The sequence below is a fragment of the Planococcus citri genome, chromosome 5, assembly GCF_950023065.1.
Source record: "Planococcus citri chromosome 5, ihPlaCitr1.1, whole genome shotgun sequence".
Lineage (NCBI taxonomy): Eukaryota > Metazoa > Arthropoda > Insecta > Hemiptera > Pseudococcidae > Planococcus > Planococcus citri.
The window spans coordinates 28,504,923-28,528,309 of NC_088681.1; the positions used below are offsets into that span (position 1 = coordinate 28,504,923).

General features: G+C 35.1%; 1 protein-coding gene across 3 annotated transcripts in view; it reads left to right on the plus strand.

The window, feature by feature from the left end:
- Nucleotides 1-23,387, plus strand: part of pxb — a 247,864-nt gene that overhangs the window by 159,500 nt on the left and 64,977 nt on the right. For 2 of the 3 annotated variants that reach the window (XM_065365571.1, XM_065365570.1), the window contains one exon: nt 1,259-1,345. The exons of the other annotated variant lie outside the window; for it this stretch is intronic. In XM_065365571.1, the coding sequence (XP_065221643.1) occupies nt 1,280-1,345 (66 nt within the window). In that variant the 5' untranslated portion in view covers nt 1,259-1,279. The remainder of the gene's footprint in view (nt 1-1,258; nt 1,346-23,387) is intronic. 3 annotated transcript variants of the gene reach the window in all.

The window sequence follows — 23,387 nt, forward strand, 5'->3', positions numbered from 1 at the left end:
TACTTTTGAAAAATAATCTGGCATAAGATTATGATCAGTTATCATCAAGCAAGACATACCATATACAAAGATTAACCTATGGACTTTGGAATTTTCTCACTATCTTACTACACACACACACACACACACACTGTCATACACAGCAGACGTAAAATGTAGATTTACCTATGTCTACTTATATGTAGTATACTATATACCTACAGCTATCCAGTTATTAAATCATTAGTTGTGATTGGTTGTTTTTCTTTTTCGAAAATCCCATGCTCGGTGGGTTTATTTGCATTTATTCCAAAAATGAAATACGATTGCGCAGTCCATACGATGAGCATAAATAAACCAGTTCACGCGCGCGTTCCCTAGTCTTTTTACACATTTAACTCATACATAGAGTGACTTATACAGTATGGATGAGGTGTTAAGACCACGTTCGTTAGTTAACCAGCTCGCTGGGAAGTCGTACTTCATAATCATGCGGTAAACTTATTATCTTGTTTTTTCCACATATTACTATAACGCGGTTATTTAATCGTTTATATAGCTACGTTTATCTATATAAATCGAATATCTATATTGGTCTCATCGTATACGACTCAAAGTATCGTAAATTTGCTCGTTGATTCCGTGTGTGTTAACGTAGAGAGCTGGGTGTTAGGTATAGGTACTGAAGTGTGGGAAAAGTCGACGACTTGGTGCTGGATCTGGATGATTGATGGTGTGCAAGCTCGGTGTTTGTGGAGGAGCCTCATCCTCATCGTAGTCAAGCCGATATGTCCATTTTGGATGCTTTATATTAAAATGTCAAGCTCGAGATACGTAACGTTTTCCGAATTAATATTCGTTATACGAGTACGATAGTCTGCCTGTGAAAGGTAGTGTTCGCAGCACCTCTATACCTACTTATGCTTACCTGAGCATCATCGTCAGCCAGATAAATGCTACTGCGTTATAATTTTTCATCGAGGTGGGAAATTGGTTTTCTATAATAGTGTGAGGTGGATTGTAGGGCGTCTAGTCGAGTTTCATGTACCTAAATATATATTTAAAATAAAATTTCACCTTACGAATAAAGCTATTCACTGTATTATTGGATTTGATTACTCTACATACATAAATACATATACGAGTATGTACTGCTTATTCTAACGGGTGTAAAGATATTCTCGTGCACGTGTTTTTCATACATGTTTCTCTATGTATACATCATGATGTGTTAACATCTCAGGTGGTTAATGAGATTTATTTTTTTGTATGTTTACAGGTAAAGAAACAAGATTTTAATATGATCGATTTGAAAATCTTCCATCTCGATGTCAAGATCGAAAATAATATTCAGAATAGTCTATACGTAAGTGCAAATTTTCAAATCACCTTTTGATAGGAATTAGGAATTGACTTGATGTGACGGAAGATATACTAGTGAAGGGGTTCACAGACTTTTTCTCGAGTTTTGAGCTACTTAGGTACTCAATTTTTGGTCATTTTTAATTGTTTTTGTGTTATTTTAAAAAGTTTTCACATTGTTTTCTGCAATTCTCGCTAGATTTGTCGAAATTTGATCAATTTTTTTAGAATTTTCAGCAATTTTCATGCCAATTTCACAGTTTTTCTGAAATTTTTCATGTTTTTGCAAAATTGTATTCAGTTTTTATGCTTGATGTTTGATCAATTTTTCATGATTTTTTTACAATTTGTTCGACATTAATACATTTTTACGAAATTTTAGTCCAATTTTGAATCTTTTTTTTTAAATTCAGTTATTTTTGCTCATCTTTATGATATTTTGAAAAATTTTGAAACACCTAATTTTCGCAAAATTTACTTCCTAGGTCTAGTAATTTATGATTACGGAGTTGTCAGTCATCAATTTGGCTAACAACCATTTTCTCTTGAACTGCAACCCCGACTAATAATCAGATGGTGTCCAGACGTGTTACTGGAGCATATGTTTCATTATAATCGATACCTGGTCTCTGTGAGTAGCCTTTAACGACCGGCCACACTCTGTACTTATCAATCAAACCATCTGAATTTTGTTTAACGCGAAAAACCCAGCAATTTTGAAGTACAGATTTTCCAGGAGGTTTAGGAACTAACTCCCACACATTATTAGTAGCCATGGATTTCATTTCAGTATCCATCGCTTCTTTCCATTGGATATCACTTCATTGTTGGTACTCGGTAATGAATCCTATTCAGTCAAAAAACTCTCGATTTCAACACAATTAGCGAGATCGTTGATATCTTGAGAATTTGATAGGTTCTTATCACGTAAACTTCTCCATTTGGATAGATCTGAAATTTGCTCAGAATTGTCGTGATTATCATTAGCGTTTTCGATTTCAAAGTCTTCATTCTCAGATGAAGAACTCATGGCAATTTTGGAGATGTTTTTAAGGTTGATTCTGGCGTAACAGGCAATGTCTTTGTCATAGAAGGTGCACTTTTCTTTGGTGTTGATTGAGTGCTTTTAGTTTCCTTTAGTCAATTCTGCAAATATGACACTTCCAACAATTTTGACAAATTTTGGAAATATTCATTATTCTTCAATAATCTGGGTGATTTGTGCAATTATTTTTTACTCAACTTTCAAGACACTTCATCTAGTTTTGGTTGTTTTTTTTTTTTAGAAGTTTTTAGGTTATTTTAACATGTTTACAAAAATTCCATCAGTTTCTGGTAATTTTGAAGTAATTTTTAACATCAATTTCACAGTTTTATGAAGTGTTTTAATCATCTTGATCAATTTTTCATAATTTTTAACAATTATATTTGAAAATTTTTGTAATATTTTTCTCAATTGCAAAATTTGCCTTGAAATTTGGGCAGATGGTGTATTTTTAGATGTTCTTTCGACTTTTCTCAATCCAGTGCAAAAAATTTTCCACTGGTTGGGATATCTTTCTCATCAGTACAGCTTAAAATTTGTCTTCTAACAGCTTTCGAATTATTCAGCTGAAAATCTAAATTTCTTGCTGCTATGCTGTTTTCTATTCATTTTCTTCATATTATTTTAACAATTTTTTCGCTTCAATCCATGCATTAGTATACGTTCTATATTGACCTCAAATCATCTTTCAGTCCTTTTTATAGAGCAATTTTTGCTTTATTAATAATGTATTGATTTTAGTATCATTAAGAAACAACGTCCTATTCACTTCAATGCAATGTATTTACCTATGCTTACGTACACAAATACACATCCATGTCAAACATAACCCACTAGCAATATCAATATACTACGGTACCTTTACACCATTAACAAAAGATACCCACCAAAAATTACCATACAATTTAACGCATCGATCGTGAATACCCTACCCAACACAATACTCTTGGTGCATTTCGAAAAGGAGAAAACCCCCCGGAACCTATTTTATCGCACATCGATCAAATCACCATTATCCAAAAAACACCCTACCGTTCTGAAAATGCACTCGTACTACATTATGTACGCTTCATGGTGAAAAAAATCTTGTACTTGGTATCTGGCAAGGTCACAAAACCCACATACCTTTGACTGAGCCCTTTCGATATTAATTAAACGCCTAAACATCGTGACATAAAATAATGCTTTTTCGATATACTCGAATCGTTTTCAAACATGGTCGATCGATATCACGCATGTATAGTGCATAGGTAATCTAAGGTACACCGAAAAGGAAGGTAAATGTGTCTAGACGTCGGCCATAGACACGATTTTGATGTATGGCCATTAAATAGTGGGCTAGGTGACTGATGTCGTTCATTGTGGAACGCCATCCATATATCATATCTGCTGGTGTTTTTCTATGTACGAGTACTTCTTCTTTATCGTACCAGAGACTCTTCTGGTGTACGAGTTTATGTAATATTCTAGGTGTGTGCTCTCAGATGGTCGATGCAATAGGTAATATAGGTACATACTATAATAGGATGTTGCGGTGTGCGAAGTTTCTGTGTATTTTAATATATAATATCGTACGTATCTCTACATATACAGCTAGATGGTCTCATGTGCTGCGCAGTAAAGACTGACTATTGCTATAAGGAAACTGCTGTTGTATGGTGTGTGCTTCATACGCTGTCACATCCAACTCCAACATCTTATCTTTCATCGTAATCTACAACCTCTGTGGATGAAATTTATCGTGTTCCTGGTGCTTTCTCTTCCTCTCTTGGTTCATCTCTCTCTCGTGTCTTTTGAGTACTTGGGTTGCTTCTCAGCTAAAAAGATGTACTATCTTCGTTCATATTTCCTCTATTGTGTATATTATATGTAAAGATAATAGTTATTATGGTACGAAGACAAACACACCAGTGTACGGATATTTTTTATATTTACCGGTAAAATCGTCATCATTATGGTATCGATAGGTTATAGTACCTTTTGATGATGAAGGGGTTTTATCATTTTCATGTCGTACTGGTATATAGTATATGTAGTAATTCGCTCAACCATATGAACGAGTTTCTCATCCTATACCTACCTACCTACCTACCTGCATACTAAATATCGTACGAATATGAACGATGAAATCATTTGAAAAATTATTCGTGGGTGGTATGTGTAACATTTAACCCTTGTAATACCTGGATATTAATATACTCTATAATGGTAACTCTATATTTGAGCTCGTTGGGAGATTAAAACCCTTCTATAACGAGGATATGCAAATATACCATATATATGCGCGAGCTCTTTCACATCGATGACCTAAAAACCAGATAGACAAGCATTTTTAAATCCAACATCTTTAGCATCTGCTCTGCTTGCCTCTCTGTCAACGCTATAGTACATACTCGTATGTCATGTCACTTTATCAAAAAAACGTCATTTCCACAACAATAAATTCGTACGTTATGATAAGTTCGTACATTCGAAGGTATTGTGCGGAATAGACATTCGTACGTATACGGATTAATTTCGTAATTCGTTTTAAAATGGAAGAGATTGATGGGAGAAGAGAGGAAGAGGGGAATAAATTCACTGAAAAATGTGGGATCTGGTTTATGACGTAATAAATCCATCATTTATGAGGAATATTTGGTGAAATGGACTGACTGTTTAGATGATTCTGTTTCAAAAATCGAATTCGAAAACCAAGTTAACAGCGTTAAAATCATGAAACAACTCGAATGAATGTGGCGAAGATTCTAATTCTTCAATCCCTTTCAAATATTCAAAAATTGAAAAAAATTGCCAGAAGTCGTTTTTCGAAGAAAAAAGCTGTTAAATCGTTGACAAATTTGAACTGACAAAAATAATTTTTCAAAATTTAGTGCCCAAATTGATCGAAAAGTTCATAAAGATGGTGCATCCGAGCTTTGAGCTACATTTCGGCCCTGTTTATGACAACTTCCTCAGAAATGCAGAATACAAAAATCCTGTGGAGACTCCAAAACAGTTCAAAACGACCAACAATTGATTCTGAAGGTTCAAAATAGGGCAGAAAGAAAAAGTCTGATTTTTACGAGTACGTTCACGTGTTCAAAAAAAAATATAGAAATTTTCAATTTTTCCCCAAAAAATGGCAAGAGAAAATTTTCAATTTGAACTGGCAGAAACACATTTTGAAAATTTGTAATACCTGAATCTATTAAAAGGGCCATAAGTGGTAAATTCAAGTTCATGAGCGCTGAATTCAATTTTTAACCTTTGTTGACAATTTTTTTTTTTCAGAAATGTAAAATAGAAAAATCCGTGTAGATTCAAAAGACAAATAAATAAATTTCAATTGCAAAAGTTTTGCATTATAATTGTTTTCGAAAATTTCAACTTTCATCGAAATCGAAGCTAAAGCTACTTACTAATAAGTACCTCGAAAAATCTCGTTTTTAAGTTTTCCCCTCACGTCCATTTCCGAATTGAAATACATTATAATTGCGAAATTGAGCACTTTGCGCAATACGCGATCTATCTGCGAGTAGGTAGGTAATATTATGATAAATACAAAATCTAGATCTGTCTAGTCGTTATAACGAGTAACAACGATCCGATGGACAAGTGCGTTTGTGTGTTGATTTTCTATTATAAAACTGGCTTCCAGCATAATTGAGCAATTATTTTTATAAAAATACTAACCATTCGTGCAAATCACGCACGACGAACGCGACGGCGGCGACGAAAACCGAATAAAAAATAACTTGGGATAGTCGACGAAGTCGAAGAAGACGACGACCAAGATGGTTTGTTGAAATGCGATATACCGCGTATATATGTAATGTATGTGAGTGCAAGAGAGACTCAGCGACTGTATGCTAACTGACGACATCGCGCCGGGAGACCCTGCGCTCTTCGGCTCATCCCATTAGACGAATATAGCACTGCGGAGATTATGAAGAAAAACTTCATAAAAACGAGGAAGAGACAAGAGACGCGCCTCAGCGAGTCGACTCGATATACGCAGGGGAAAAAATACGTAAAAAACAATAGAAAGAATTTCTTAATTGGTTTCATGAAATATTTATTGCGTGTCTCCAGCAGCGGCGAGCTCTCTTGACCTGCTGCACATCGAAACGGTAAAAGAGGTTTCGTTTCGCGGGTAGAAAAAATACAAACCTGTAACATATTCAGAAGATGAAGAAAATGTTGTTTACCGGATTCGCAGCAAAGGTCAGTGACGATATAGTATGACCACCGCCAAAGCATCGGGGCAGTGAAATTTTTCCCTAGATGGATATTTTCTAGATGGAAATCAATTGTGTCGAATTTGGAGGGACTACGAACATTTTGGTGGAAAGGTCATTTTGGATTCGAATGGGACTTTGAAAACTGAAAAATAAATTTTTCGCCATGATGATGACTGTTTGCCTAATGGGAAAATTAGAGGGGGGGGGTTAAATTGCATTCGAAATCTATGAATCTCAGAAACTTTGACCAGCTTATAAAAAATTTTCTATTCTCATCATCCACAGCTTTCGAAATAGGTAAACTCAAAAGACTAAAATCAAAAGGTGAACCCCTCCTGTTTTCCTTCCTCCTAGACAGGTATACATTATTTCCTGTATAAAAACTACACACTCGGTTACCGGATAAGGAAAAATAAATACGCGAGCGTTTGGTCTTTGAAAAATCTTATCTTATGTACGAAGAAAATAACCTAACAAAGTCGACGGTAATGGCCAACAATCGTTTATACTTTTCTCGAGCCAAACAAGCTAAATCTTATACGTATATCAGCGAGTTTTTCAGACGAAATCAAATAAAATCAATGACCGGCTAAAAGGATTAACTCGAGAACGCAGACCAATTCGCGTAAATAAAACAAAAAATAAACGTATAAAAACGTCCATTTTATTAAATTATACCTTATTATCATCCAAATATCGGCCATCGCCAAATTACGTTTCGTCCCCCGATCTCCACTCTTCACCACTCTCGATTGGTATTATACGCGACGAGGTTTGTGTTTTTTCCACCGTATTATCCGCTTTGCCTTGTTAGTTTTTTTTCTGCAGTTTTTTTATGTGTGTTGCGAGGAAATTCAGGAAAATGAATTTTACTTTTGGGTGGTTGTGATGATACTTAATGCTCGTAACAATACGTGAAATTTCATTTTTCATGATCTCATTGCGTTGGTTTATCGCAATTTTTGTTTGGTGGTGAAGTGGTTATCGATATAAGATTCCGTGTAGGGAAAGGGAAAGAGGATAACGATTCTTTGAAAATGATTAGTTGATATTTTTCATCATTCTTGAATAATTTCCACTTGACTGGAAGCCAGAAGACTGTAAAATTTAGTTTTTATACAATTCCAAGTGTTTGAAAATTTCGTTGAAAATATCTGTTTCGTTGACCTGTGCAAATTTTCATCTCATCAAGATGAATAACTAAGTATGTTTCAACTGATGCAAAGAATAAATTTAAAAAAAATTGAGGCCAGTTTTTTTTTTTTTTGAAGTTGAACAACATTGAAGTGCCCATTTTGAAAATAAGCTTTTTTCTCATTTAAAAAAATTTTAAATCGTTTCAGGCATTGTTTCAAAATTTTCAGAAACCTTTTTGAAATGCTTTGTCAACAGTCCATCTTTTCTAATTTTTAATCAATTTTTAAGACATTAATAACTGGCCTAGGCATTGATTTTAAATTTGTAGACACCATTTTGCAGGCATGAAACTCGGTCACTTAAAAAGAGACTTTGTCACTATTTCACTTGCAAGTCACTTTTTGTCACTATTTCGGCGAAAATGGCCAAAAATAGTGACTTTGGTCACTTTTTTTTTTACATCATATACCTTGGTTTTTGTCCATTTTCATTAGAAATATTGTTAAATATTTTATGACCTGTCTACCTACATGATGAAAAGATGGAACTTGTCTCCTTCCCCAGAAAATGAAAAAAGATAAATATTATTACATTTTTTTCTTCCATATTTTAATCCTTGGATTTGGTCAATCTTCATCAGAAAAGCACTACCTTTGTCAGACTTTTAAAAACTTATAGAAAAAGGGCGAATGTCTGAATTTTGGCGTTGAGAAACATTGAAGTGGACGTTTTGTAATAAAATAATGTCAAATTTTCACAGAAGACTTATTGACGTTCTGATATTTTGTAATGCAAGACTTGAAAACTTGGAAAAAATCGTCAAGAATCCCTAATCAATGAGATTTCATTTTCAAGTTTAAAGCAAAAAAACATATCCATGATTTGAAACTATCTTTGCAGAGGAGACTTCACCTGCATTCCAAGAAAAAAAAATCAATTTTATGGATCTCTGTCATCTATGTAGGTGGTGAGCATTGTAGAGGGGACTGAGAAAAGGTTTTTCTGGAAAAAAGAATTATCTAGAAGCATTCTGCGCACAGAGATGAAAAATGTCCACCTAATTACGAGTACATAGACATCAATTTTCATCTTTCTTAATATTCTTCAATTTTGGGGGTCTCATAAAAGAGGACCACCATCATTTGGAGGACAAAAGGATGCTTTTCTTGAAAAAGTGGTTATCTAAAAGTACTCTGCTCAGAAATGAAACATTATCAAAAAATTTGTATAGATATGGATTTTTTATTTTTTGTTGATTTTTGTTAACTTTGAGGGACTTTGTAGGTAACCAACATGATTTGAGAGACCAGGGGGAAGGTTTTTCTTGAAAAAGTGCTTATTCAGAAAGATTCTGCACATAAATAAAAAACTGCAAAAAATTTCTACAGACATCAATTTTTAATATTTTTTTTATTTTTCCCAAATTTGAGGGGCTCTATGCAAGTGAGCCAAAATTATTTGGGGTCCAATAATGGTTTTATCTTGAAAAGGAGGTTATGTAGAACAACTCTAATGTAAAAATGAAGTATTTTCATCAAATTTTCCATAACTTTGACTTAATTATCATTTTTTGTGATTTTTTCAACTTTGAGGGACTCCTTACTAAGGGGCCAACATGGTTTGAAAAACCGGGGAAATTTTTTTTAAAAAGGGGATTATTTAGAAACATTCTGGTGCAGAAACAAAAAATTTCATGAGTAGAACTTTTTTTGATTTTTTCCCCACGTAGGGGCTACCGGTACCACTTTTTTTTACAGATAGGGGAAAATAAAAAATAGGGAATTATTTTCTCACCTGAGGTCATTTGGGGGGGGGGGTGAGAGCTACGAAATTCGAACTTTTCAAAATAAGGTACACCCTAGTATAGGTACATCAACACTTTGCTACGCTCATTCTCCGGGGGGGGGGGGGGGGTACTAAACGAATTCTCCGACGATTGCTACATAGTAATAAGATACTATACTTTGCTCACATTTCTCAAAAATTAGGTCACTTTTTTGCTATTTTTCAGTCACTAAAGTCACTAAAAAAAAAAAAAAATAGTGAGTTTCATGCCTGCATGAGATGTCTGAATCTAATTTTAAGCCGATCTTGATATTGTTTCTAAATTTCTAGAAATCATTTCTACCTTTTTAGGGGGAGGGGAGCGTGGTTTGAATCTTTTCAAATAAATTATGAAATATTTGAACCCGATTTTTATGTCGTTAAAGTTGTCTAAAAATTGATTTTCTAGACACCATTTTTGATTTATTTTTGAAGTTTTTGGAATCAAAATATTTTTGTGCTGTCTATTCTAGTTATCGTTGGGGGGGGGGTGTCCCTCTATCCTCCAAACTCGAGCAGGTTGTAAAAGTAATATTCTTTGAAAAAGTCAAAATTATGTTTAAAAAAAAAATGAAAAAAAAAAAGAAAAACAGAAAAACGTGGATAATGAAACCTTTGCAGTGTGGGGCATTTCTATTTTAACAACTTTTGGCAACTTTTTCAACAATTCAAGTGATTTTATGAAAAAATCAGTATACATAGTGAAACATGTGATCCAAAATGTACCCTTTTGATTGGAAATTTTTCGTTCTAAGAATTTATTTTTTGTAAAAAATTACCCAAAAATTGAAAATACTTCACTTACTATACATCATAAACTAACGACCATGTGCCGAAGCCGGTAAGTTTACAGCACATTACGTATAATGTTGCGAGACAATGGTACTATAAGAGCTCGAGCAAACGCGAGCATTATCTCAATGCTCGCTGTATATTTTCGTTAACGAGTAAACTAGCTACGCTCTGCTAATTACGATGGTTTTGTTATTCGTCATCGTTGCCTATCTCCGCGTCCGCGAGACTTGTAGGCCTGTACAGTATACTTTTCCAGTATCCACACCCTTCCTTTACCATATAACCATATCTTCTGCATAATGCGTATGCTCGAACTAAGTATACGTTTATTTTATTTTATTTTTCAACATTTCACAAGAAAATTCACCTAACTACCATTTTTTTGTCATCACGCGACGCCAACGTTACCGCCCACCCCCTTCTCTTGGTACCTACAGTATGTACTTAGGCCTAACTACCTACATATGTACCTATGTAAGTAAGATGGTCGCTACCTTATAGTAGTGCAATGAAACTCGACTTATTCCAATGGTCATTGCACAGCACAGCACCATAGAACAACGCAACGGGCGTCAAAATGCTCGCGTGTTTTTACATCGTTTTATTAAAGCGCCGCCACACTGTGTGTGGACTGTGCTGTGGTCATATCCTCGTCATCTCATACATATGTACATATATTTACCAGCACTGTGTGTATAATAATATGTACGTATTACATAAGTGTACCAACAATATGTATGTATACAAACTACACTTATAATTTCGTGCGCAGCTTTTCCATACGTAATACCCATAATTTGTCCAAGCTGCAGTACCCCTGCCTCAATCACCTTTCTTCTATACATAGGTGGATTCGCCATGTTCTTCAATCGTACAGTGAGTGGTAGGTTCATATAGTACGTATAATATGTACATGTGGAATGGATTGCATTTTCCGCCGATGTGCATAATTTACTTTCAGCGCGTACTCCCTTCGCAAATAAACGATTATTAAATGCATTCGCTTTATCCTGATACATAAATGCGCTTTCCTGTATTAAGAACCGCCGCCGCAACGTATATATCAGTTCGTTAACACGTAAATATCTAATATTCTCGTGGAATTGTACATACCATTTGTATGTGTGCAAATATCGGTACCTAGCTACCTACATATTATGTACTCGTATTATTCGAGTACTACATAACTTATACTCTATATGACCGAATTTTACCAACGTAGATCGATAATTTCTCAAATTATACACGTAGTTTGCATTTAGTAGTTTAACTAGGCGATATTAATATGATGAAGTGGTAGCCATTTCATTTCGTTTATTATTGGTTTTCGAATATTTTGGTAAATTTTAATTATACTGGTTTAATTTTCGCTCTATTTTTTGGCGATTTCTATCAGACTTTTAAACGGACTTTTGGGGAAATAACTTCACCTCGTGTTGAGGAAAATAGTTATTCAAAATTTTGACTAAGGAAAGAAATGAAAATTCTGCAGGTCATTGTAAGTAGTCCAAAAATCACAGTTTTTTTGAACAAAATCATGAAAGGGGCACAGAGGGGTGGCCAGAAGACGTTGAATCTTGAAGTATTATCAGTGGTGTAGAAAATTGGGCCAAATTTTGATTTTTCATACCTGAAAATCTGGTTTTGCCTCTTTCGAGAGCATTAATTCATTTAAGGAAATCGTTCACGAACGAATTGATTAATTTTTTGAAAGAACCATTCGCGAACGAATCGATCGATTCTTCAATTCATGAATCAATTCGTTCGCGAATGATTAAGCAAAAATTATTCAATTCGTTCGCGAACGATTCACCAAAAATTATTTAATTTGTTCGTGAATGATTCACCAAAAATCAAGTAAATGAATCGACTCGTTCGCGAACGAGTCACTTATACGAATCAATTCGTTCGCGAATGATTCATCAAAAATTATTCAATTCGTTCGCGAACGAGTCACCAAAAATTATTTTATTCGTTCGCGAATGATTCATCAAAAATTATTCAATTCGTTCGCGAACGATTCGCCAAAAATTATTCAATTCGTTCGTAAATGATTCGCCAAAAATTATTCAATTCGTTCGCGAACGATTCTCCAAAAATTATTTAATTCGTTCGTTAATGATTCACCAAAAATTATTCAATACGTTCGCGAACGAGTCAACAAAAATTATTTAATTCGTTCGTGAATGATTCACCAAAAATCAAGTAAATTAATCGATTCGTTCGCGAACGAGTCACTTATACGAATCAATTCGTTCGCGAATGATTCATCAAAAATTATTCAATTCGTTCGCGAACGAATCACCAAAAATTATTTAATTCGTTCGTGAATGATTCTCCAAAAATTATTCAATTCGTTCGCGAATGATTCATCAAAAATTATTCAATTCGTTCGCGAATGATTCATCAAAAATTATTCAATTCGTTTGCGAATGATTCATCAAAAATTATTCAATTCGTTCGCGAACGAGTCACCAAAAATTATTTAATTTGTTCGCGAACGATTCACCAGAAATTATTTAGTTTGTTTGTGAATGATTCCCCAAAAATTAAGTGAATGAATCAACTCGTTCGCGAATGATTCATCAAAAATTATTCAATTCCTTCGCGAATGATTCGCTAAAAATTATTTAATTCGTTCGCGAACGATTCACCGAAAATTATTCAATTCGTTCGAGAATGATTCACCAAAAATTAAGTAGATGGATTGATTTGTTCCCGAACGAGTCACTTTACGAATCGATTCGTTTGCGAACGAGTTACTTATACGAATCAATTCGTTCTCGAATGATTCATCAATAATTATTCAATTCATTCGCGAATGATTCACTGAAAAATTCAATTTACTCACGAATAAACTCCAATCAATTTGTTCAATCGCCAATCGGTTGTTTGAAAACAGATCAATTCCTATACAATAGTTTCACAAAAACCTAATCAATCGTGAATTAATTGATCCGTTTGCGAATGATTCACTAAGAAATCCATCAATTTATTTGATCACCAATCGTTCGTAAATGATTCTCGATTCGATTGTAAACAGATCAATTGCTATACAAATGTTTCAAAAAAAGTGACTCAATTTGTTTGTAAAAGATTTTCATTTGAAGAAAAATCGGTCTTCTCACGCATAATGCATAAGTGTTTTTTTTTTGGATTTGGTTTTTCAAAAATTCACTAAAATCCGAAAATGAACTTTAGCATTTATAATTTTGATTACCTGCGAGAGTTTCAATATGTGTCCTTTCGATCCACTTTCATTTCGTCAAAATCATAGGGTCCCTCGTAAGTAACTTTACTCATTCCATCTACCTATAAGTTACAAGTCTATACCATACAAAGACAGACCATCGAAACATTTTTTTGGTTGGTAAATCGTGCATCGGTATTACGAGTAATACTCACGGTATAAAATTTATTAAATCTTAATTGACCGAGCATTTAACCGCAGCGGTGTGGACGTTTAACGAAGATTAATCGTATTACCGCCGCGTAGCGAAATGTTCCACGAACGGAAATGACGCGTAAAAAAGAGTACAGCTTGCGGCTACCTAGAGCGCATAAAATCGACTAGTTTTCAGCCCACTGTCGAATATCAGCCGACGATACCGTTTTTATGGATGTCATCGGTTCTATTAATCATCGTTTGGAAAACAAACCGGCAAACGCGAGCCGAATGCACGTCAAATGATGGCATTTTTTTACTCGATATCGACACCAAACTGCCTGTTGATATAGTGTGGGATATTCTTCGTCCAACGCCCTGTCATCCCTTTTCCTCGCCATGTAAGGGGTTGAAGAAGAAAAAAAAGTACGTGGCTTTTTTTACTCTTTTCTTCGGTATTCGCGTCGAGATGAATTGCCAAACGATTCGAGGGTATTGATTGGAATACATGAAGTCGTGTTTTTTTTTTTTTTTTTTTGGTATGTCGTCGGTCGTCGTTGTGACGATAATTCGATGTGCGAGTGAAAAAGAGTAATTGATGTAGTTTATGGGGTGGAAAATGCCAAGAATAGGACTAAGGTCATGGTTTTTTTTTTGCTTTTCTGCTTTGGGGTGCAGTTCATTCTTGACCAGTTGAGTGTTTTGTCGAGTTTATAGGGTTGGGACGAAGATGTTTTGAGAAAAGGCAAATTGAATTGATTTTTCAATTTTTCGCTGAACTTGGTGTTTTGAAAGGGAAAGGTTAGAATAAAGTTGATGATTCTTTATCGATGTTTTGTTTTAAAATAGGTACTGAAGAAATTGAAATTTTAAACAGGTGGATAGATAAATATACCCGTATCGAATCACGCTACCTTTATATTCATATACCTAGGCTCATCTTTTGCAAAATTTAGACCTCGTGTGATATACCTACTTAACGAAAGAGTTTGGCTTTTCGTCAGTTCGTACGCGCTATGCTAACATCAACTCCCAATGCGACGTTTACAAATTCTCCTACGTACCATGCGATAGAAATGGCGAAAGTTTTAACCAACGTTTCGGGATAAGTTTTGCGGAGAACTTAATTAATTCGTAAACATTCGCCGTCGAATACACGTTCACAGCAGCTTAAAACTTTCATCCCATTAGAAAATACTATACTCTATAAGAGTATAAAATCGACGAAAACCCCCAACTCCTAGATATACTGGTATACGTCTACGTTCTCGTACATACACGTAGAAGCGGCACAGATTCACTTTCAATATGCGTAAAGTGAAGGCGATCCTCTGCTTAGCACGTATGTGATCCGATGATACCATGCTCGATAAGGTGTGGTGCTTGCTTTTAATTACCTGTGTACTATCACACCACACCGTTCAGTTGTAGGTCGACTTTGGTAACCCCCGAACGTGCAATTTAAAATAATTAATCCTCATTTATTTACATATTGTGTACATGGTGCGTGTGGTCATAAAGAGTTTGTCCAGGCACAATAAGATGCTTGATGAACGTAATGCATAGAGCTCTTTTATTGGTGTTGTGTGTATTCCATACCCATCGTGTGTTTGGTAAATATTCTGACCGGTCCTTTCCCTTTCCGTGATTTTAAACTACATACATACTGCATGTGATATTGTAGAACGTGTTCCTTTGACGGGCTTTTTCACTATGAACTGGGTGTTCTGAAAATCTGAACCTTTTCGAAACTGATTCAAAGGTTCAGGATTGGTTTTTGAGCATTATACCAGAAACGAATGTGAGGCCAAATTATCTGGCAGGGGGATTAGGGAGGAGGAGGGGTGGGGGAGGGGTAATCCCGATTGGCCGAACATCACTAATTCAAGATTTTATGTACTTTAAAATACATTTTTCAATGTTGTCAAATTTTTGAAAACTCCAATTCCTAAAAATACAAAAAAAATGAAATTTTACCGAATTGACCTAGAAAGTTGAAATTATGTAATCGATTGCAACTAATTAAAAACTGTTTTGAGCAGTTCTGGAGCCTCCAGCAGATTATTGAATTAAAATTTTCATAAAATTTTACTCAAAAAATCAAGTCTTTCAAGTATACCCAGATTTTAAAAATATTCTAAATGAGAGATTTTTTGATATTTTCTCCATGAAGATTGAAGGTACATAAAATTTAGTGGCATAGCCAGCACTTTTTACCAAGGAAAGAGCGAAATCAGATTTTTAGGCAACCGATTTTGAAAAAAAAAAAATGTATGATAACTGGACAAGTGGGTCACTAGCAGGTGCTCAAGTTGATTTTGACATCTTTTATTATCATTTTTGGAAAATTGAAATTTCCAAAAAAATTTCTGGAGGTTCCAAAACTACCTAAAACCATTTCAAGCCGACTCTACTTGTCAAAATAGAACTTTCGTTAAAAAAACTCGGATAGGTACAGTGAATTTTTTCAGACCACAGAGTGGGTGGGGAGGTGCTCATGGCCCCAAAATGAGCTTTTTGAGAAATTGTTGCATTTTCTGCATTTTTTTAAGATTCACGTGCAAAATTTCAGAACTTCATCACGAGTATTTTTTTTTTTTTGACAGTGCTATTACACAAAAAATAGATACGTTTTGAAGAGTTTTTAAAGATAGTCCACCTGGAGAAAAAATTTGAAAAAATTCTCAAAAATAGTACTCCCTTAACATATTTTTAGAAGAAAACAAATTTTGTGTGCTTGAATTGGGTTCTGAGATATGGCGGTTTCAAATTTTCTTTCGTCAACACCCCCTCCCCCCGGGGCCCCAAAATTTTTGAAAAAATTCACGTGGCTAGCCTCATGTCTCCTCAACACATTTTGGGTAAATTCAAATTTTTTGTTTACAACTCGTTTTTGCCATTGTGGGCAGAGGGGATGGGGGATATTCTTGGCTCTAACATTTTTTCAAAAGGTACCTTACCCAACAATGTTTCATCAAAGTTTCAAAAAATCGAGGACAGAGGCATTTCACCTATTTTACTCAGAAATACCTTTTTCAATTATTGGAATCGCTGGAAACATTTTCCTCAGAATTTCACATTAGGTATTGCGAAAGAGCTAAAACTGACTGAAAATTTCCTATTATGCACCAATGCTGAAGTTCAGTTTTGTCTTTTTTAAAGCAATTTGCAATTCCTGGAGAAAATTGAAACCCTGCTTCAGGCTACAGAATGCCCCAAAAGAAACAACTATCAATTTTTCGATTTGAGGAGTATTCGGCTCCTTCAATACCAGACTTGGCAAACACTCGTACATGAATTTAAAATGAGTAGCCTATATTTCTGGTGAATAAAGAGGAATAAGTATTCTGTGATTGGACACCCTGTATGTAGGTCCTGTAGGTAGGTCTTCTACCTACAGACAATAAAATAATGTATTTCAATATTCTTGAATTTAAAAAAAAAAATTTGCATGTCCTTTTTTGGGGGTCAATAAGATTCTTATTATGGTTTTTTTGGTTATATCTTTGTAGCTCAAAATCACTTATAATGCCATGTGACATATCGTTTGTTTTGTTAGGTTTTCGGGGACGCCAAGTCCGAATATTAACTTGGTTTTTCATATTGGCCCTTCCAACTTGGACACCCCAATTTGATCTGAAGATGGTCATAAAAAGTATGTTGTATGACATATCGTTTGTTAGGTTCTTGAGGGTGCTGATTCCGAATATCAACTCAATTTTTTGATCTGACCCTTCTAACCTCTCCCACGGACATCCCAATTTGGTCAGAAGATGATGAAAAAATGAAATGTCGTGTGACATATCGTTTGTGAGGTTTTTTGGGCGCTGAGTTTGAATATCGACTTAGTTTTTTGATCTGACCCTCTCAACGTGGACTCCCCAACTTGATCTGAAGATGGTCCAAAAAAAAATATGTTGTGTGACGTATCGTTTGTTTCGTTCTTGAGAGTGCATATTCTGACATCTTATCACAGGTATCTCAATTTTGATCTCCAAACCTGCAAATGATATTTCATGTGGAATGAGCAAAATTCTTTCTCTCGTCCTACTCGAAATGAGTAATATTAAAATTTGAAATCTCTAATTCATTTTTTTTACTCGATCCTTCAGTTTTCTTCCAGTCGATCAGGTTCAATTTTTCAAAAATGAGCTTATCTAATTCGATTTATCAGTTCCTCATAACACGGATTTCTGCTAATATCACCTCTTTCCGACCTCCACCTATCTTATAAAACTTCAATCAACAACCTCGAACAAATAAATCCTCTTTACACATCATCTTGATTATCAAACCACTCAAAAAAATAAGAGAAAAAAATCTGTTAAAACTGAAAATCCGCGATATTATTTACCATGTAGTTATACGATGAAAGGTTGGCTGCCATTTACAACACTTCGACTTTTAAACCGTGCAGTGTAGTACGTAGAATCACTGTGTATTCGAAATTCGCGAAATTTTTCACTCGGTTGCGCGACGGTGTTCTTTTGTATCGCTCAACAAATACCGCAGTGTAGATTGCGTGGCACGTAAGGGTACGCGGGGTGTTGAACAGTTGAAACAGTTTTCCTTCGAAAGACATTTGAAAAGGAAAAATCCATCGCCGAAACCACTTCTCAAAATGTCTTGGAGCAACTATTAAAACTCCGAGCCGAAGTTAATGTTATTTACTTCTTGAGAAAGCTCTTATTATTGGTTTAATCAGTTTCTCTTTGTGAGCTCGTAAATGTATTAATAGGGGCGTTCGAGCGCTCTGCGAAACGTTACAGAAAACGTAAAAAATTAGGATTTTGAGCGCTCATGCGGCTGTAGTGCAGTTTTACAGCATCTGTGAAAAAAAATTAAACGTTTTCTGTAATGCAAATAGCTGAAATCATGCGACACTTTCGGGCTTACCTGCCTTTCCGGATTTTTTTTCTTCTCTCGACTTGTAATTTTACTCGTTTTCAACGTTGTAAAAAATATTTCACGTGATTTTACGACAATTTGGAAAATATTTCATCGAACCGTTTGTTACGTTGGTACCTTTTTTTTTCGTCATCGACCTGTACAAAGAATGGGGAAAAAATGTAAATTTACATTTGGTCGATTCTGTAGCCACCTCTGTTCCTGTATAACCAATGGTTTTATTCTTTTTACGTATTAAATTTCTGGCTTTTTATTTCATTGACAGGTCTATATTTACTTTTTTTTGCTGTTTAACTTATTCGCGTGTACATTTTACGAAAATTGATTTCTCTATTCGCGCGTTCGCGTTCTATTCGTTTTGTCATCATGTGTGTTAGAATATATAGTACGATAGGATACTTGTATACACGAGCTTATATGTAAAAATTTATATACGTGGATACGGTTAGCTCACTCTCTCTATGTACTAGAATAGAATTTTTCACCCGAATCTTTTTCTAAACGCTGGAGACGAAATAGTGTACTGTAGCGTATGGCTGCATCGAAGTTTTTTTTTTTTTTCATTTTTTATTATTATGTTCGAAGCGTTTCGCTTTTAAAAATATTTTCGTTTTAGATTTTCGCTCTCTCTACGCGCGCGTTGCTGCGGAATTTTAATATTTTATTTCGTTATTGAATATTTCTCGATGGTTGACATTTTTATGAGTAGGTTACGTATAACGTAGGGAGATTTCTGGGTGCAGCTCCGATCGTGTACGAGTACGAGTAGACTGCGTGAAGGGTTATTGGAAATTGGAACGTGGTTTTTCCGTATTTCCCTTCAGTACGAACCTCGTGCAATCGTTCTACTTCTTGTTCTTTTTCCTTCCGTTTCGTGTTTTCTGGTATTTATATTTGGATGCGAGAATTTTGAACGTAAGTCAATGATTTTCGACGTATAGAAAGGGGTAAAGGGATGGTTTCGAATAATGTAGAAATTGAAATAATTCTGTCGAAGGTATACCTGTTATTACAAAAATCTTTATTTTGGGTTTCCAGTTATGTTTGAATGGCATGCCTGATACAATAATAATTAGATTTTAATTTTAAATTATTCGAGCTATGAAATTTACTAATCGATTTTTTTTTTTTTGTTACAGGTGAGTTCAAACTTTAATCATTAGAGCATCTTGTAGAAAACTTCAAATACGTGAGTTTGTTCCATTTTTTTTTTTTTTTTTTTTTTTTTTTTTTGTAAAATCTTATCAATCCTGGGAAATACTTAAATTCAGTCTATTTTCGAAAAATCTTGTTGAAAAATCACACTCCATGAAATCGTCGTGTACTCATTTCTGTCCGATTATTTTCAAATTGGTAAAACTTTTGTAAGTAAGTATATGTATCTTTGATAAAAGGGGCGACTCTATTCTCTACAGTCTACACCTCAATTTAGCTTCCCTTTCAGACTGATATTAGCTGAAAATATTCAAATACGAGTCGAGTATACGTGAATAAAAATCTTCCCTTTTTATTTGACACTGAAACAAAATGAAAACAAGTAGCTTCATTCGGTTGGAAAAATCAGTCGAAATCAGGGAGCTTGTTAACGCCTCCGCCGGAAAAAAAACTCGCCCTCTATTTAATCATCTGTGAATTCGAATGAAGATGTTTCATAATACAATCATTCACCTAGACTTTTTTTTTCTTCAAAGAAGCCGTCGCGTAATTGCGTCAGTTGAAGTAGGGTTGTCATCTATGATAATAAGATGTCTGTTTTTGACAATATTGCTGGCGTTCTCGATTTCACTTTTGGTGAAGAAATTGGATGAGAATTTTTTTTCCTCAAGGAAGAGAAAAAGAGTTTGGTCAAATAATATTCAAGTATTTTGATTTTTTAAATTAATCTCTCTCAAAATTTTGTAATAAGTAGGTAGGTACTTAATGTATTGTTCCAACTTTTTTATGTGGTTATGTGATTTTGGAAACATTTTGTATGAGTTTTTAAAACAATTTTGGATGGATTTCTTCCAAGAAAGAATTTTTTAATTTACGACAAAATTGAACTAATATGGTATCAATTTTTCAAAAAAATTTCATTTTGGAATATTCAAGTTTGAAAATTACAAAAGCTCCTTTTAAAATTGTGTTTGAATGATTCATTTTTTCATTTTTAAAATTTTTGAAAATTGAAAAGAATTTTTGACTGACTGAAATTTTTATTAAATGTGGAAAACTGCAGTATACAAATTTTTCTTCGCAGAAAAAAGACCAGTGAACTTGTATGGTACGTATGTAAACATAAATTGAGTGACTTTTAAAATTTCTTTTTGAAAGAAGTACTTTATAAAAATGTTCAAAAGAAATATATAAATTTGAAAACCGAAAGATTGAAATGGTCAAGGTATTGTCAGCATCCCCTCTCACCCCCTACCCCTCTGGAAAATCGAAAAATTGCGGTGTACAGTTTTTACCTCCCCCTCCCGACATCATGATGAGGGGTGATCCGAGTTAAAAAGTTGAGAAAATCTGGCGAAAAAAGCTGGAAAAATTTCAGTCTCGCCTCCCCCCTCTCCCTCCTCGACACATCAGTCCGACACGTCTCTGTTTAAATCATCGATAAATACCAAAAATTGATGAAATTGTATGTAGTACATGAAATTGAATAGAACATTGATAAAACATGCAAAATGCCATCAACATCAAAAAATGACTCAATTTCAGCAAAAATCGTTTTTAAAAAATCATTTTACAAAATTTGTGAAAATTTAGCATCAAAACCATGCAAAAACTGTCAATAATTCTATAAAACTAGCAGAATTTTCCGAAATTTAATAAAATGCTACAATTTATCAAAAGTCGTCGTTTAATTCTTAAAGTTGAGAAAAATTGTCAAAATGCCGAAATAAGATCATTTTGTCAAAATTTAGCAAAAGAGCCTTTCTCCAATTTTGACGAAACTCACCCAAAATGTTAGTATGGATGATTGTATGTAAAACCATCCCAAAATTTGTTTTGAGTCGACCCCCCCTCCACTCTAACCCGAGAAATGTGCCCGTACGTGCTCAAAATTCAAAATTCTCGTTCTACCGGGGGGGGGGGTGATCCAAAAATTTTGAAACTTTCATAGAAAATAGTCACTAGGTAGGTGCGTGTGTGATCTTTAAATAAAAATCATATTTGGGGAGTTTTTTTTGGAGAGGGGAGGGGAGGGAGGTGGAAAATTTCAAAAATCCGTAGAAAAAATTGACATTTTCTTGTATTTTTACGTATTTTGCTCGAGGTTTCGTTTTTTCCAAAAATTTTGACTTTGAAAAACCAAACATGGCAAAAAATGACGAAAAATCACATTTTTTGCAAGATTTTGGTTTTTTTGAGCATGTTGCACCGATTTTTGAGCTCCACGAATTTTTGAAATTTGCCACCCCCCCCCCCCCCAAAGAAAAACCCAAATATGACAATTTTTTGAAAGAAATTCCACACACACACTTACTTAGTGACTGTCTCCGGAGAACGAAAATTTTTAATTTTGAGCATGGATGGGCACGTTTGTCGGGTTGTGGTGGGAGAGGGGTCGACTAAAAATTTTTTTTTGGGATGGGTGGATTTTATTATCTTAAGTGTGCTGAAAGGCTCTTTGCCAAAAAAATTTACAAATAAGAGCCACCTTAGGGTTCCCAATTTTAACAAAATTATTTTTAAAAAACTGGCATATCTCTATTGCGTGCACGCCAAACAGTAAGATCCCAGTAACCCCCTCCCCCTCCCCTTCAGCCACTCACAACACCGGCTAATAATGCCGCCGCGTACATTACAGAGGAAAGATGTACCTTTAGAAATCGTGATCCAAAACTAATGAATAAGAAGCAAGATAGAAGAGAAAAAACGTGACAAAACTGATAGAAGATGCGCCACCATATGGCCACTTTGTACGCCGATAAAAAGAAAAAGCTCGTCGTAGTACACTTGGCGTTTTTACGTGTTTATCTACGTGTTAATTCCGATGGGGCGCGATTGCGATTATTGTAACTAATCCTAGCGACTGCTCCAGCTGCAGACTTCAGAGTACGAGTTGCACATCCGCAGCATCGGCGGCTTGGCTCGGCTCCTCCGAAGGAAATTTAAATAAAATACGCACGATCGTGGGCGCGCTTCTTACTCGTATAGCACGTTAAAAACCTGCACCTGATCACGGCGCAGACACGACGATTCCGTGTAAAATTTATACACACTCGAAACTCGCTGGCTTTTTGAAAGCTCCGGTAATAAAATTGCAATCTCATTACGTATAGCTGTGTTTAATACCTCCGGTATATACGTCCTCCTAGGGTCGTATACACTTATTGGCGCGTTCTACATTTGCCGAAGATATCCAGGTACCTCGACTGTAAGATATTGGGGGAAAGAAAATACGCTGAAAAGCAGGAGGCAGGGGTGCGGACACCGTGTTTACAAAACGATTACATCGAACGTTGTAGTTGTACAGTGTGCACCACCGCGCCAGTTACGTGAAATCTTTTTTAGCCATAAAACTTTACGAGCAGGGAGTGATAAAATGCGTGTAATACCGAAAAGAAATTACGTTTGCTTCTTCGCATCCGTCGTATATACGCGACGCCCTTAACCCTATTTTATACATCCCCCTGCGCCCGCCACCGGCCTTACTGAGGTACGTCTTTCGCAAACAATACGAGCGGTAATTCGCGCGATCAATTTAGTTCATAAAGTTTTAATTTTTTTGCTCTTTTTTCTC